This window comes from Emydura macquarii, unplaced genomic scaffold (genome assembly GCF_026122565.2).
Source record: "Emydura macquarii macquarii isolate MOO-44397 ecotype Brisbane River unplaced genomic scaffold, CSIRO-AGI_Emac_v2 contig_306, whole genome shotgun sequence".
Classification (NCBI taxonomy): Eukaryota; Metazoa; Chordata; order Testudines; family Chelidae; genus Emydura; species Emydura macquarii.
Genome location: NW_027130443.1, coordinates 4,783,695 through 4,797,741, shown reverse-complemented (window position 1 = coordinate 4,797,741; position 14,047 = coordinate 4,783,695). Strand labels below are relative to the sequence as shown.

The 14,047-nt window shown below is 49.6% G+C and overlaps 1 protein-coding gene across 1 annotated transcript in view; it reads left to right on the top strand.

Annotated features, from left to right (window-relative positions):
• Positions 1-324: 324 nt before the first annotated feature.
• Positions 325-14,047, top strand: part of LOC137159287 (unconventional myosin-Vb-like) — a 64,134-nt gene continuing 50,411 nt past the window's right edge. The window contains exon 1 of the mRNA XM_067557448.1: positions 325-427. Within this exon, the coding sequence (XP_067413549.1) occupies positions 401-427 (27 nt within the window). The 5' untranslated portion in view covers positions 325-400. The remainder of the gene's footprint in view (positions 428-14,047) is intronic.

Sequence of the window (14,047 nt, the reverse complement as noted above, 5' to 3'; positions counted from 1 at the left end):
TGCAACCTGGACTGTGCCCTGCGGGGCAGGGCCCTCTCTTTGGTGACTTGCCTGTACAGCGCCGTGCACAACCGGGCCCTGCCTCCCAGCGGGTTCCAAGATCCAGGGCTGCAAAGCACGAGAAGAAAGTCCAAAGGCCCCGTGTAGCCGCCGCCAGATGTGGCAACATCTGGGGAGGGGCCTAGGGCTGCGCTCGGGGCTCGTTCGCCCCGCAGCCGGGCCCATCCCCGCGGTGGCTGGGCGGGGGGCGCGGCCCGGAGGCTTAATTGGCGATTGGCCCCAGCTGCAAAGGGCGGTGGCGGCGCGCTGCCCCCTCCCCATAAACGCAGGGCAGGGGCCGGGGTGGCTCGGCTGCCTCTGCCCGGACCAACCCCCCTCCCCGCGCCGGGCTGCCCTGGCCATGGCTCTGGGGGCGCTGTACGCGCAGGTAGGTGCCCCCTGCAGAGACTTTCCACTTGCCCTGCCCGGGAACGCGCCTCCCCCCCCGCCCCGGCTCGGAACCGGGCAGCGCCGCCTGGAAACCAGCTGGAGCCCGAGTGGGCCGGGGCTGCTCCCATTTCAAGCGGTGAAAGCAGCAGCTTCGCCTGCCTAGGCGCGGGGTCTGCCCCGGGGCGGGGAGGAGAGGCCCAGCTGCTCTTTGCACCCAGGCTCCCTCCTGCCCTGGTGCAAGCAGCCTCTTAGCCCTGGTGCAGCTACAGCAATGGCAGGAGGGGGATAGATCCCCAGCAGAGACCGTCCTTTAGCAGCCCCAGCCTTGGGGCAGTGATAGTCTTTGGGCTGAGCTCCCTGATGCTTAAATATTGCCTGGCCATTGAGGTCTGGGTGCTCCAGTCTGGCGCTGAGACGTTCCCCAGTGCTGTAGTTCTGCAGGGGCTGAATAGACCTAAAACCTGCCTCTGGCAGAGCACCGGTAAACTCAATGGGCGTCTCTGGGACTGGGAGCGCTCTCTCTCTTTCCCTCGAAATGCGAGGCTGGATGAGATGGGGCGAGGTCATCACGTCCAGCCCCTTGCCCGAGGTCTGATTAAATAAACCTAGACCGTCCCGACAGGTGTTCGTCCAACTGGTTCTTGAAAACCTCCAGTGATGGGGGATTTCATCACGTCCCTGGGAAGCCTCTTCCAGAGCTTAGCTACCCTTAGCGTTAGACAGATGTTCCTACTATCTAACCTAATTGTCCTTTGTGCCTAATTAAGCCAATTTCTACTTGTCCTAATTTCAGTGGACATGGAAAACAACGGGTCAGTCCTTTTTATAATAGCCCTTCACTTTTTGAAGACTGTTACCAGGTCCCTGCCCCATCCAGTTGTCTTGTCCCAAGACTAAACATGCCCAGGTTTTTAACCTTTCCGCAGAGGTCGGGTTTTCGAAACCTTTATCATTTTTGTTGCTCCCCCTTTGGACTCTCTCTAGCTTCTCCCCAACTCTCCTAAAGCGTGGCACCCAGAACTGGGCCCAGTACTGTACTCCAGCTGAGACCTCACCAGTGCCGCGTAGTGTGACGCTTACCGCCTTTGTCTGACATACAGCCCTGCTGTTAATGCACTGTGGATTAACAGACTATCAGCCTTTTCTTGGCAACTGCATCACATTGCTGACACCTATTCATGTGGTTCCCTATAACCCCCAGATGCTCTTTAGTGGTACTACTGCCTAGCCAGTTATTCCTTGTTGTAGTTGTGTGGTTTTGGTTTTTCCTTCCTAAGTGCCTTTATTTCTAAGGCCGGGTCTGTGTGCATGGCCGCACGGCGGCTGGTGAAGATGCTCTTTGCCGACAAGAGTGAGCTCTCTCGTCCACATAAAAAAAAAACCCACCTCGTGAGTGGCAGAAGCTACGTTAGCGGGAGAAACTGTTCCGCTAACATAGCGTGGTGCATGCAAAGGCTTGTCCCGGAGTAACTACGTTGCTCAGGGGTGGAATATTCACATCCCTGAGTGATGTAAGTTTTGCTACCATAGATGGTAGTGTAGACATAGCGTCTGTTCCCTCCTCCTCCGGACCTCCACTGTGGTCCAGGCAGTAGGCGGTGATGCTAGAGGCGGGGCATGGCGCCCTTCTCACAGCTAAACTGCTTGGCTTGCTGGATGGCATGGCTGATGTGTCAGGACCAAGGGCTGGCCCCTGCGTCACTTTTAAATTTATCCTGGCTTAGCTCTGTTGGTTAAGGGGGTGCGGTGGGGCCCTGTCTAGGACATGGCTACACTGACACAACCCCCAGTGTAAATACAGCTTTGCCCGCAGAAGAGGGTTAACCTGGTTCAGGGTGCTGGTGAACCCCTGCTAGTGGAAAACCTCCTGTTGGAGCACGATGTGTCTACACTGGGAGTTACGCCAGCACGGGCTCTGTAGTGTAGACAGAACCTCACCAGCCCCCTGTGCTCTCTCCATAGCATTGCTAGCGGCTGGGTGCAGGTGGCAGGGAGCGGGCAGTTAAAATGACCTGCCCCACCCCACCCGCGGAAACGTCCCACTGACGTGCGGCGTTAGGGCGTTGTCACTTTCTCTCTCCCATTCAAAGGTCTCTGCCAGGAGGCTACCAGCCGTGTCCAGCTCCCACTGCCCGGCAGGTGAAAGGCTAAAATGGCAATTAACTCTCTGCTCATTTAATCCCAATAGCACAGAACGGACAAGTCAAGTGACTCCTTTTAGCTCCTAACATCCAAGCCTCCTGCAGAGGGATGCCTGTGGGCGAGGGTCTGAGACAGCTGCATCTGCCTTCGGCCTCGGCCCATCTGATCTGAAGTCCTCAAAGACCCAAATTCGAAGTCCAGCCCTCTTGTGCTGCTACCCTCGCGTGAGCCTTCCCCCTTCCCCCACAACAACTCCTCCTCCTCGATCTGGATTGCTTTGCATTCCTCACCCGCCAGTGAGCAAGCCGGCCGGCTGCACTCTGCGCTGGGTGTACTGTAAACGTTGCTGGATATTGTATTACGGCTTCACAAATGCAGTGCTTTCCTTCAGAGCAGAGGCTGTTGGAGGCACCGTGGGAGTCTGGAGTTGATCTTGCTCAGATCACAAACTGGGAAGTTCCTCTCCTAGAAGGGTTCATAATTCACAAATATTTCTCGTCTGCTTTGCAAGCGGTGGGGCAGGCTTCAGTGTCCTTAGCAAGGTTTCCTTTACCCTCTGTGCTCGGGAAGTGCCTGGATTTGCTGTAGGGTTGTGCCGAGCACTCGGCTAGTCACTCTTACTCTATCTTGTTTTGCCTTGTTTAACATGTCTAGACCGCTTGGCATTAGACCTTTGTGTCTAGGGAAACTAGTAAAAAGCAAACCACCATTTGTCTTGAGTCCATTTACCCCCAACTCCCGGCCCTTTTTCAAACCAACATGACACTCAAGCATGCAGTTATTGCTAGTCACCAAGGAGTGGATGCTGTTAAAACGATTCTGCCCTCTAGCACCTTTCCTCTGAAGATCTCAAAGCACTTGACGGACACTAAGGCATTTTCTGCCTGAGAGAGGTTCCCAGTTTGTGCTCTGCGGGGGAGCTGGCTGGCTAGATGTCCTGTCCAGCTGCTACACTGCATTCAAAGGGCTAAAATTCCTCACATGCCCCTCCTAGTACTCTGCCACAGGGGTTTCAAGCGATGGCTAGTGGGGAAAAGAGGTGGGCTATGGGGTCAGGAGTGGGAGGCTACAGGGGCTCTTGTGAAATGTTGACCATGCTACAGAACCCATGGGTGTAAGGTATCACCAAGGCAAGAGGCATCTTGTGAGCCAGATACCAAATCAAGTCCTTCACCGGCTCACCCAGGCCAAGCTTCTCACTGCTTCTCTTCTAGATTTGTGGGGGGAGTTGATGACCAAACTGAGGTGGCATGTTGGTGGCAGGAGATGGCTAGCGAGCAAGATGGTCCAGTGACTAAGGCACTGCCCTGGGACTTGGGAGACCCATATTCACAGACTCTGCCACAGATTCTGTGACCTTGGTCAAGTCACTTTGTGTCTGTTCCCCATAATAGCTCTGCCCTGCCTCCCAGAGGTGCTGAGGATGAATACACTAGACTGAGGTACTCGGGTACAACAGTGATACAGGGGAGGCATGAAAGTACCGAGGTGAACTTAGTCTGTACAGCTTCTCGAGGTCTTCCTCCCTCTGACTTTGCCATGTGTTAAGGTGGGACTGTAAACTCGCGGGCCTTGATGCAGCATGTGGATGTGTGGTGACAGTGGATCTGTTTCTGGCTGAGACACAGCGGCCCTTCCTTGGAGTCAGCTGGACAAAGCTGAATGACCCATGCCACAGATAAGCTGCTGCTTTTGATAACGTGGTGCAGTGTGGATTCTGCTGACTCAGAATGCTTCGAGTCTCTCTGAAGGCATGCAAGGTCATCTTTGCACTGTACAGTCTGGTTAAGTTACAGCCTGGGCTTTTCAATGAGCCTTTCAATTATATTTAGGGCTTCCAGTTGTTTGACCTCTGTGGTTAAAGAGACAGACGTTGTCTGCATCAAAATCGTACTCTTAAGAAAATCATTCACTCTGGACACTACTAAAATTGAACATCTGAAGGATCCAACTTTTTCACCATCACGGTGGTCTGTTGGCATGTCCTAGAACTTGGGCAATAAACAGAACCTTCAGTTTCGCTTCCTGGTTCTCTTGCGTTCGCTCTCTGCAGTGTGACCTGCTGCAGTTCTTTTCAAACGTGTGTTTAAATTCCAGCTGCTCTGAGCTTCTTAAACCTAAGCCAAGAAACATCAAGCCCGATCTGTAGTCTGCAGTGAGGGGACAGAAACTCCAGTGTGAAGAATCTGTGTAACCCTGCTTGGCAGGTCATCTGACTCTGAGCTCACCCTTATGACCAGGTGTTCTGCTAGGTCTGGCTGTTACTGATTCTGCTTCCTCTAAGTTCAGAGTTGAGATGCCTTCCTTTGCCAGTTCAAGGCACCTCATCAAATTGTAGGTGCTTAAATGAAAGCAAAGCTGTTGGCGTAAGTTAGAGAACTGTGCAAAATGGAACAGTAACTATGGCTCTGCTCATGTGAGTGGATAACATGACCAAAGCACTGGTAAAGGGCCTCAAATCTTGTGTTTAACAAGATGGAAATGTTACCTAGATGCTATTGTCCATCTTAAATGCTCACCGCTTTTCATTTGGGAATTCTGGCATGTTTCCCAGTGCTTCCTCTGATCTTCCAAGCAGCAGTGAACCCTTTATCACCTCCATAGGAAGTGAAGGTTCCCGTGATGGCTGTACCATTGTTTGAGTGACACCCAGGGCCCAAGCATCATTTTTTTCAGGCCCAGTACAAACTTGTAACACGGGCTCCCTCCCACACACCAGCACATGGGGGTTGCAGCCTGGGCCAGGCCCCTGGTAAAGTGTACCCTTTTCCCCCTATGTGGGGGCCCTGGTGACACCTGTTCTTTGAGGCAGCCCATTCTTACTCAATCAGAACTGTCCCCCTCTCCCCCCAGGTCTATCCCAGAGCTGGCAATCTGGGCGTGTTGGCTCGTTCATAACCATGTCGAACATTTCATAGAATGTGAAACTCTTGATTTTAAATAATAGATTTTAATCTTGTGTTTGTGCTTTTCACTTCTTTTCCTAAAAAAAGATTGGTTCCCATTGGCTGGTAACCATTAGAACATGTTGATTTGCAAGTAAGTTAAGTAAGCCTTTGTGCTGAATTGACTACTTTCATTAACTGGGAGGATATGCTATCATTACACACGTTGATTCAGATGCTTTTACACTTCTATTTTTATGTTAGAAAATGGTAAATAAGAAATACATCCTTCATTAGATGACTATTAATTCATTTGTGATTTGTCAAGTTGTATTTGGGTGAAAATTCAATTAAAAGCACCCACCAGCATTTTCAAATAGTGAAATAAAACTCCCTTAAATGTAGGACTGGATACATAAAGGGGGAGTTTTTAGCAAAATATATATTTTGCATTTTAAAATTGATTATTTTATTGCTCACCAAGGAAATATCTGTAGTTACTGAATTGAACTGATTTCTGGTCACATTGTCCTTCAGGGTTTTAGATGTAATAGAGTTCATCCTCTGCTCTAATTTTTACTCTTAAATTGGAAGACAGGCTTGCCTGCTTTTTTTCCAGCTCCCAGTTGGTTTTTTACCTTGGAATGAACTAGTCATTGAACTGCACTCTTTGAATGAACTGAAGTGAAGAAAACACTTTCTCTGCACCTGCCGGGGAGGCTACTGCTGTCAAAAGCTGGTTCAACTAACTCTGTTTCTGTATGCTTGTTCAGGGACTTGACTTTCTTTGAAACTTGGCAGCTGCCGTGTACTGCTTAATTTTTATTCAACTTTTTAATGGTTTATAGTAAGCTTAGGCCTTAGCATAGGTTGTCACAACTTCATGTTTAATTTTTAATAGGTTTTAACTTTTAAAAATTAGGTGTTTGGTTTTTTTTAATCCTCCCTGGTCCGGACAAGCCAACTGCCACGTGAAACAGACACAACTCCTTGAGCTCCATGCCTTTGTATAGCACGTGATGCTGGATATCGTGGTTTACAACTAAGTCAGTATCTTAAGCTATGAATGTTTAACATTGGCATAGTCACTCATGCATCTCAGAGCATGTTCTTGTCTTAGCGCAGTTTTAAAACACAGCCCACCCCGGCCGTTCTTTGCTGTAGGGGCGGGGGATCACTAGCACGGTGTGGAGGCTAGGTTGGGAAATACAGTGAGCTACATCAAGGACTTCTTGTGGTGGTGAGTTGTTTTTGAGCGTGCACAACTCCCACTTGTTTGGAGGCTGTAGGAGCAATGGGCGCTCAGTGTGTCTCAGACCTGCCCCGCAACCACAACGCTTACAGGGCTCGTCTAGACAGCACGCTGGGGTGTAAATCTACAGCGCTCTGGGCACAAAGTGGCCATGTGGACCTTGCTGCTGCATGCTAAAAATTCCCTAAAGCACTTTGACCTGCTCACGTTTGAAATAGGATTGAAAATGGTTCTGCTGTTTCCAGGAGCAAGATTAGGGGAACTGCTCCTTGCCCCCCGTGTGTGTGTTTTAAAATGTATAAACTTTACACCAGTCTCATTGCAAAGTTCTAGGATATCTCCTTTGTAGCAAGGGCTTGAAATTTAGCAGGGGGGGTCGCCTGGGTGTCAGATGGACCTTTTTGCTCTGCCCACAAAGTGCTCAAACTGGCAAAACTATAAACCTTTGAGAACTTAATTTGTTGTACACACTCACTCCTGTTCAAGTTCTGCAGCGGAGATGCTCTGCACTGATCATGTTCCGGTTCGAGGCTGAGCAGGACTCCTCTTCAGTGGAGCAACCGCAGGGAATGTCTACACTGCAATTAAACTCACAGCTGCCCTGCTCCAGCTGACTTGGACTTCCAGGTCCACGCTGGAACCTGGGCTTTAGGACCCTGTGAGGTGGGAGGGTCCCAGAGTTTGGGCTGTAGCCTGAGCCCAGAAAGTCTACACTGGAATGAAATAACCCGGCGGCTCAATCCCACGTGCCAGAGTCAGCTGGCGCTTTTAATTGCTGTGTAGACAAACCCTGAAGCTCCAGACACCAGAACTGAGAGCAAGGATTACGGCAGCTCTTTCCTGTGCCATCAGTGCCCTTTGCAATGAGCCTGGCTGAAATGCAGAGCAGGGAGGAGGGCTGCAGGACCCAGTGGGAGGGGGTCAGAAGGGTGGGATAGGATTGGGAACAGGAGCCAGGGGATGGAACAGGCCAAGGACCGGGGTGGAAGGGTCTAACTGCCAGATCCATTCCCCGACACAACCAGGAATTAATTCAGAAGTTGTCTGTCAGCAAACAGCTGTGAAGGCCAGGGGCAATGGCAAACTGTCGCTATCTCCCTCTAGTGACTGGTCCATATAGAGGAGAACCTACTGGTGTTATCACGTACTCCATTAGCTGCGGTTGGGGCTGAGTTTGGGTGCATGGGTAGCTTTGGAATGCTTACAGTTCAACCTAAATATTTTCACTGCAGGCTTTTTGGGCTGTAAAACCCTGCAGAGTCTAGAACAGCTTTTTAAAAAAACTCTTCTAGTCTTAACAAAACAAGCAGTGAGTAGTTAACGTTTTATTAACACACGTGTCTTACACGCTGCAGAAACACTTGCTGTGAGCCAAGCTACACGTCTGCTGATTTTGCAAATCTGTGAAATTTGCAGCCCCTATTTCTAGCAACAGGCAGGCAGGAGCCAGCTGGTAGCATGATCTATTACCCGCCTTCTTGCAAATCTAAAATAGCAAGGCTGTGTAACTTATAGAATCAGGGGGCTTCTGCACAGGGCTAAAGCCCCTCCCAGAGTCTGTCCCTGAAAGCAGGGAAAGGATCTTTCATTAGACTGCCTTCTGACTGCTCTTATGAGGTGTTAATCTTTGGGAGTAGATGTAGCTTTTGCAGGCCTGGTAGACGTTCCTGACGGCAAGTAATACAGAGACGCTTGTTTCTAATAGCCAAAGAGGAACTTCATTGGTAGAACTGATTGTGCAGAATTAAACAGGGGCCGTGGGCTAGAGCAGGGAACTAATCTGAACTTCTAGCGTCACTTCTGCCTCTGCCACAGACTTCTCGGGGCCTGGTTTGCCTTCGCCTGCACGTTGTGTAGTCATGCTCATCACTGCCTGTGTGGTGTAGGCCTGGATGTATCTGGCCCGCATCTTGCGGTCCCGTCTGTGAAATGAGATGTGGGGACTGCTTCCACAGAAGGCCCTTGACCGTAGAAATGCAGATGTGTCCCAATAATTTTGAGGAGCTAGATTATAGCATCAGGTCTCTGTTCATGGCAGGGATGAGTAGGCCGGCCTACGCAAACTGGCTGCAGGCGTAGTTCCTGTGCTTCCCTCGCCCAGTCATCAGCTGAGCTCAGAACTGAGGAGAGCTCCTCTGAACGTGCCATGTGCGCTGAAATGTAAATTCTCTGCAATGATTTGGTAACCGAATTATATAAATCCTCTTGGCAGCTCAGGGCTCTGCTATTTGATCTTCCCCGTGTCTGCTTTGGATAACTGCTAATTAACTCATGTTGCATAGCAGCAGCTCAGAATAGACCAAGTGGGAAATGCTCACTCCTGCTGCTGTTCTGGACTGCTGCTGGATTAATTAAGTCGGTGGCTGCTTTGGTGCCTCGTTGGTGAAAAGGGGCTTGGGCAGTGAGAGGGTTATAGCGCCCAGGGTATGTCTTTACTGACTGCGGCAAATTTGCCACGTCCGATCGATTTTTATCCGGATTGATTGAGTGGAAGCAAAGACCCATTTGATTGATCTGGAAGTCGATTCAAGAAAACCACCTCCAAAAAAATGCGCGTAGAAGAGAATTGAGGAAGTTGACGTAAGTTTACGCAAGCTACTCTACGTAGCTTGCGTAACGCCCATCGGCTGCCACCGAATTTGCCAGTAAGCATAGACCAGGCCTCAGGCTCCAAGACCTTGGCTTTCGGTGAACTCCAGGTTCAGCTTTCGCTGTGTAATCCTTTTCTGTGGAGTCTGTTTAGTGTCCATGAGGTGACAGCTGTATGGAGGGGCCAGAAGGGCCCATTATTATCTAGGCTGACCTGCAGAGAACTGCCAGAATTAACTCCGGTTTGAACTAGGACAGATCTCTTTAGGGAAACGCGCACTCTGAATGTTTGGCATTTCTAGTGATGGGGAATCCCTCAACTTTTGGTAAATGATTCAGTGGTTAATCATCCTCGCTGTTTAAAAACTTGCACCTTGTTTCCAGTCTGAATTTGTCTAGCTTCAACATCCAGCCACTGGCTTGTATTAGACCTTTCTCTGCTAGATTGAAGAGCCCACTATCACGTATCTTTCACCACGTATTTATTTGTATACTGTGATCAAATGACCCCTTAACCTTCTGTTCAGCTGAAGGAGCTCAGTCACAATAAGGCCTATCTTCTAATCCTTTAATCGTTTTCATGGCTCTTCTCTGAACCCCCTCCAAATATCAACCTTTTTCTTGAATTGTGGACACCAGAACTGGACACAGGACTCCAGCAGTGGTCGCACCAGTGCCAAATACAGAGGTAAAATAACCTCGCTGTTCCTACTTGAAATTCCCCTGTTAATGCATCCAAAGATTGCCTTAGCCCTCTTGGCCAGAGCATCACACTGGGACCTGACGTTCAGCTGATTATCTGCCACGACTCCCAAATCTTTCAGAGTCATTGCTTGCCAGGGTAGTCCCCCATCTTGTAAGTATGGCCGACAGTCTGAGATGTTACTAGACGTCTAGTCTTCGACAGTTACTAGATGTATATTTTTTACGTTTAACCATATTAAAATGCATATTGTTTGCTTGTGCCCAGCTTTCACAATGATCTGGATCACTGTGTATCAGTGACCTGTCCTCTTCTTTTATTCTCCATCTGCAAATTTCAGCAGCGATTTCGTTTTCTTCCAGGTCCTTGATAAAAATATTAAATAGCACAGGGCAAAGAACATATCCCTGTGGGACCCCACTAGAAATGTCTGCTCAATTGATTTTCCACTTACATTTTGAGACCTATCAGTTAGCCAGCTCTTAATCCATTTAATGTGTGCCATGTTTTTCATCTTTCTAGTTTTTTTTAAATCAGGGTCCCCATATAACACACCTGACAGAAGTCCAAGTATATTACATCAATTGACTTTAATCAACCAAACTTGTAATCTCAACCAAAAAATCAAGGTAGTTTGACTAGATCTAATTTCCATAAACGTGTGTTGATTGGCATAATATTACCCTCCTTTTATTCTTTCTTAAGAGGCCCATATCACTGCTTCATTATCTTGCCCATGATTGATATCCGACAGGCCTCTAACTACCCGGGTCACCCCACTTACTCTTCTTAAACACTGGGTTGACATGAGCTTTCTTCTTGTCTTCTGGAATTGCCTGGTGTTCCAAGACTTACTGAAAATCAACATTGATCCTCTGGCGAACTCCTGAGCCAATCCTCTTAACTTGCATCCAAGAGTTTGATCTGGCCCAGCTGACTTTAAAAATGTCGAATTTGAGTCGCTGCTGTCTAACGTCCTCCTGCAATCCTAGAGAAATGGGGAGAATGGCCTCGTGGGCCTGGAGTGGGAGAGAATAGGTGCACTGGCTCTGCTGGAGCGCTCATGCTAAAAATAGCAGGGTAGGCACAGCAGGCTGGGCTGGCTGCCCCAAGTACATGGCTAGTTTCAGGGGGGATTGAATGCAGGGCGGCTGGCACCCCCTGCTCCCCATGCTGCAGGGCTGCACTGCTCTCCTACTGCGCTATGTCTACTGGGGTTGGAAACCACCCCAGCTCCAGTGTAGGCGTCTCCTAGTGTCACCATAGCATCAAAGGTCAGGCCAGCTGAGTGCTTGTCTGATGGGAGCTGTTGCACTTGCAGGGAAAATAACCGGTACAGTGCTCACTGCTGAGTAGGTCTCTAAAATTCCTTAGCTTATTGCATCCCAATTTCTTTCCTGCTCAGCAAAGAGGCTGTGACCTGCTTATTGTCTCTTTGCCCTTCCACAGCACTTTCCAGCCGGTGATCTGTGTTCTGCAAATACCTGGCTGCCTCTCATCCCTCCAGAGTCGGTTAGCTCTGTTTTAGTGGGGCAGAGCAAAGATAAATGGCTTGCCAGGGCTACAAGAGGTCTGGGGCTGGAACCCAGATCTCATGACTCCTGGTCCTGTTCTCTAACCACACCCCATCCTTCTCTGCTGTCATGCTCTGGAAACCAGTGGGCAAGCTGGTCCCTCAGGAACCTGAGCCAGGCTTGGCTACTAAATCAATGCAAAGACTTTGCCCTCAACAGTGGCTGAGGAACAGGCAGGTGGTTCAGGTTCCTGGCTGCTCAGAACTAGCCCTCTAGGCTCAGGGGCATCCCTGGTGCTTGCCTTTCTGCTTTTGCCAATCAGCTGCTCCCACACACCCCTTGTAAGTGTTCATGTCCTCAGCAGGTGTTAAGTGAACTTAGTGGGGGTGAAAGATGCTGGAACTTGAACTCTGAAGACAGAAACCACCACCCCCCTCCCCCCGACCCAGAACAAGTGCAGGCATGCAAGGCACGGCAGCCAATGCTTCAGACTTGACCTCCTGGGCACAAGCAGCTGCCTCGGCTCATCCACTGCCTGATTCTGAAGATCACGCCACAAGGGCCAGCCGAGGTGCTGGCTCATGCAGTGGGATTTAATTCAGATTCACCAAATTCGCTATTTCCCGTGGCCCCCTCAGGACCCTTCAATGACTTCTTGCTCCCTGGCGCCGTTGGCTGGATTTGAACGAGGTATTTGGGCTGCAGAGCTGGTCACCACTGCTCCCTTCAGCCGTCCCTCTGCTTCTCCCCCTCAACACAACCATGAGACGCTGAGTCCTTTCATGAGCCGTCTCTCTCCTGGGTGCAAACCCTACAGCGGGTGCTAGCTGCAGTAGGCGTTAAGAAGGTATCATCTCTTCAATACACGCAATTGGTGGCCTAAATGAAGCAGGCTCTGGGATGCTCAACTGTCCTACAGTTACTGCCACGCCAGACAAGTGGGAAATTAAGGCAGAAGCCTTTCCTAGAGTGTCCCGCAGCAGACCTAGGGCAAGTGATGTTGCGGTACCACTGATTGTAGCAGCCAGTCCAAAACCATCTCTCCGGGGCACAAAAGTCAGGCCTCCTTCTCCTAAGAGCTCAGGAGTCCTAGGGCTTCATTGCAAAGCCACCTTATTTTAGGGGATGTCTACACTAAGCCCTGCAGCTCTATCGCTGTGGCATAGACACTTGCTACAGCAACAGAAAGGGTTTTTCCATCCCTGTAGCTAATCCACCCCCTTGAGAGATGGTAGCGACGCCAAACTGAAGGTGGCTTAACTTGGTCTCTTGGGCATGAGCAAAGTAGCTAAAACTCTAGGTGTAGAGCAGACCCTGTCTGCAGAGAGGGGCCTGGTGTGCTGTCTGAGTGGCGCTGCAGGTGACTTCCAGCTGAAGTTTGTAGCCGGAGGGGGTGGCGTGGGGACTCTGGTGACACCCCTAGGAGTGGTTGCTTTAGGTCGGGGCCTTGCCACGCTGCCCTGCCAGCATGGGGAAGCTTGCCCCGCAGCTGCCTGTCTTGTCTGGGTTCCTGCTCTATGATCAATGCTGAGTACAGTCCCAAAATAGGTTTTCCAATGAGTTGAAATTGAGACTCATGCTTCATCAGAGATTCAGTGGCAATACTTGGGGGAGGAGGGCCAAATATTTAGGGGCCTTAAACTCCAAAGGCCTCCAGGAATACCTTGTAGGATGGGGGTAAAACTGGACCAACCAAAAGACAGGTAAGAGCTAAGCTTGAGAACCCATCTCGCTGGGAATGTAAATCCTGGGAGTGATGGGAATAGCCCAGCCAAAAGGAGTCAATTTAAGACCATCGGGTACTTCATTGAAGGCAAATTCACATGGCTAATCACTGGCCAGAAGAATTTCTCCATCTACTGATAACCTCTTAAATAGATCCTGTCTCAGAGTGAGCGACCAATCAGCTAGCAGGCTCCAGGGCAGATCTTGTCTTGCTGTTTTCTACTGGGGAAGATGCGGAGCTCAAACTGCATCACAACAGTCTCCGTCTGCTGGGGTGAAGTGCATGTGTAAACAAAGCCGAGTTTTTAAAACACAAGATAAAATTCCATGATCTAAACCAACACTGTGGACTGTGCAGGTCACTCCATCTCAGAAAGGATACAGCAGAACTAGGGAGGCTTCCGAGAATGAGGGACATGGGGGAACCCTTGTATAAAAGATCAGGATTGTTGACCTTAAATGAATAAGAGGGGATGTGATAAAAGCGTCTGTCTTCTAGAGAAGGTGGATGGAGACAGTCTCTGCTTCATGTCTTGTGGCACAAGAACCAAGGACATTCAATACAATTAAAGGGTGACAAATTCAAAACGTATAAAAGGAAATTCTTTCACACTCTGTAATTAGATTTAAGTGATGATGATTATAATTAGGTCTTAACCAAAGACCTTAAAGTTTCAGTGAAGGAATGGACATGATAGTTAACAAAAATATCCCGAGCTGGTGCCAACTTTTGGAAGGGATGTTAAGATGGTTTCTAAATATAAGGGATTAGGAGATATAATTTGGAGGGTGCAGACCATCACCTGCT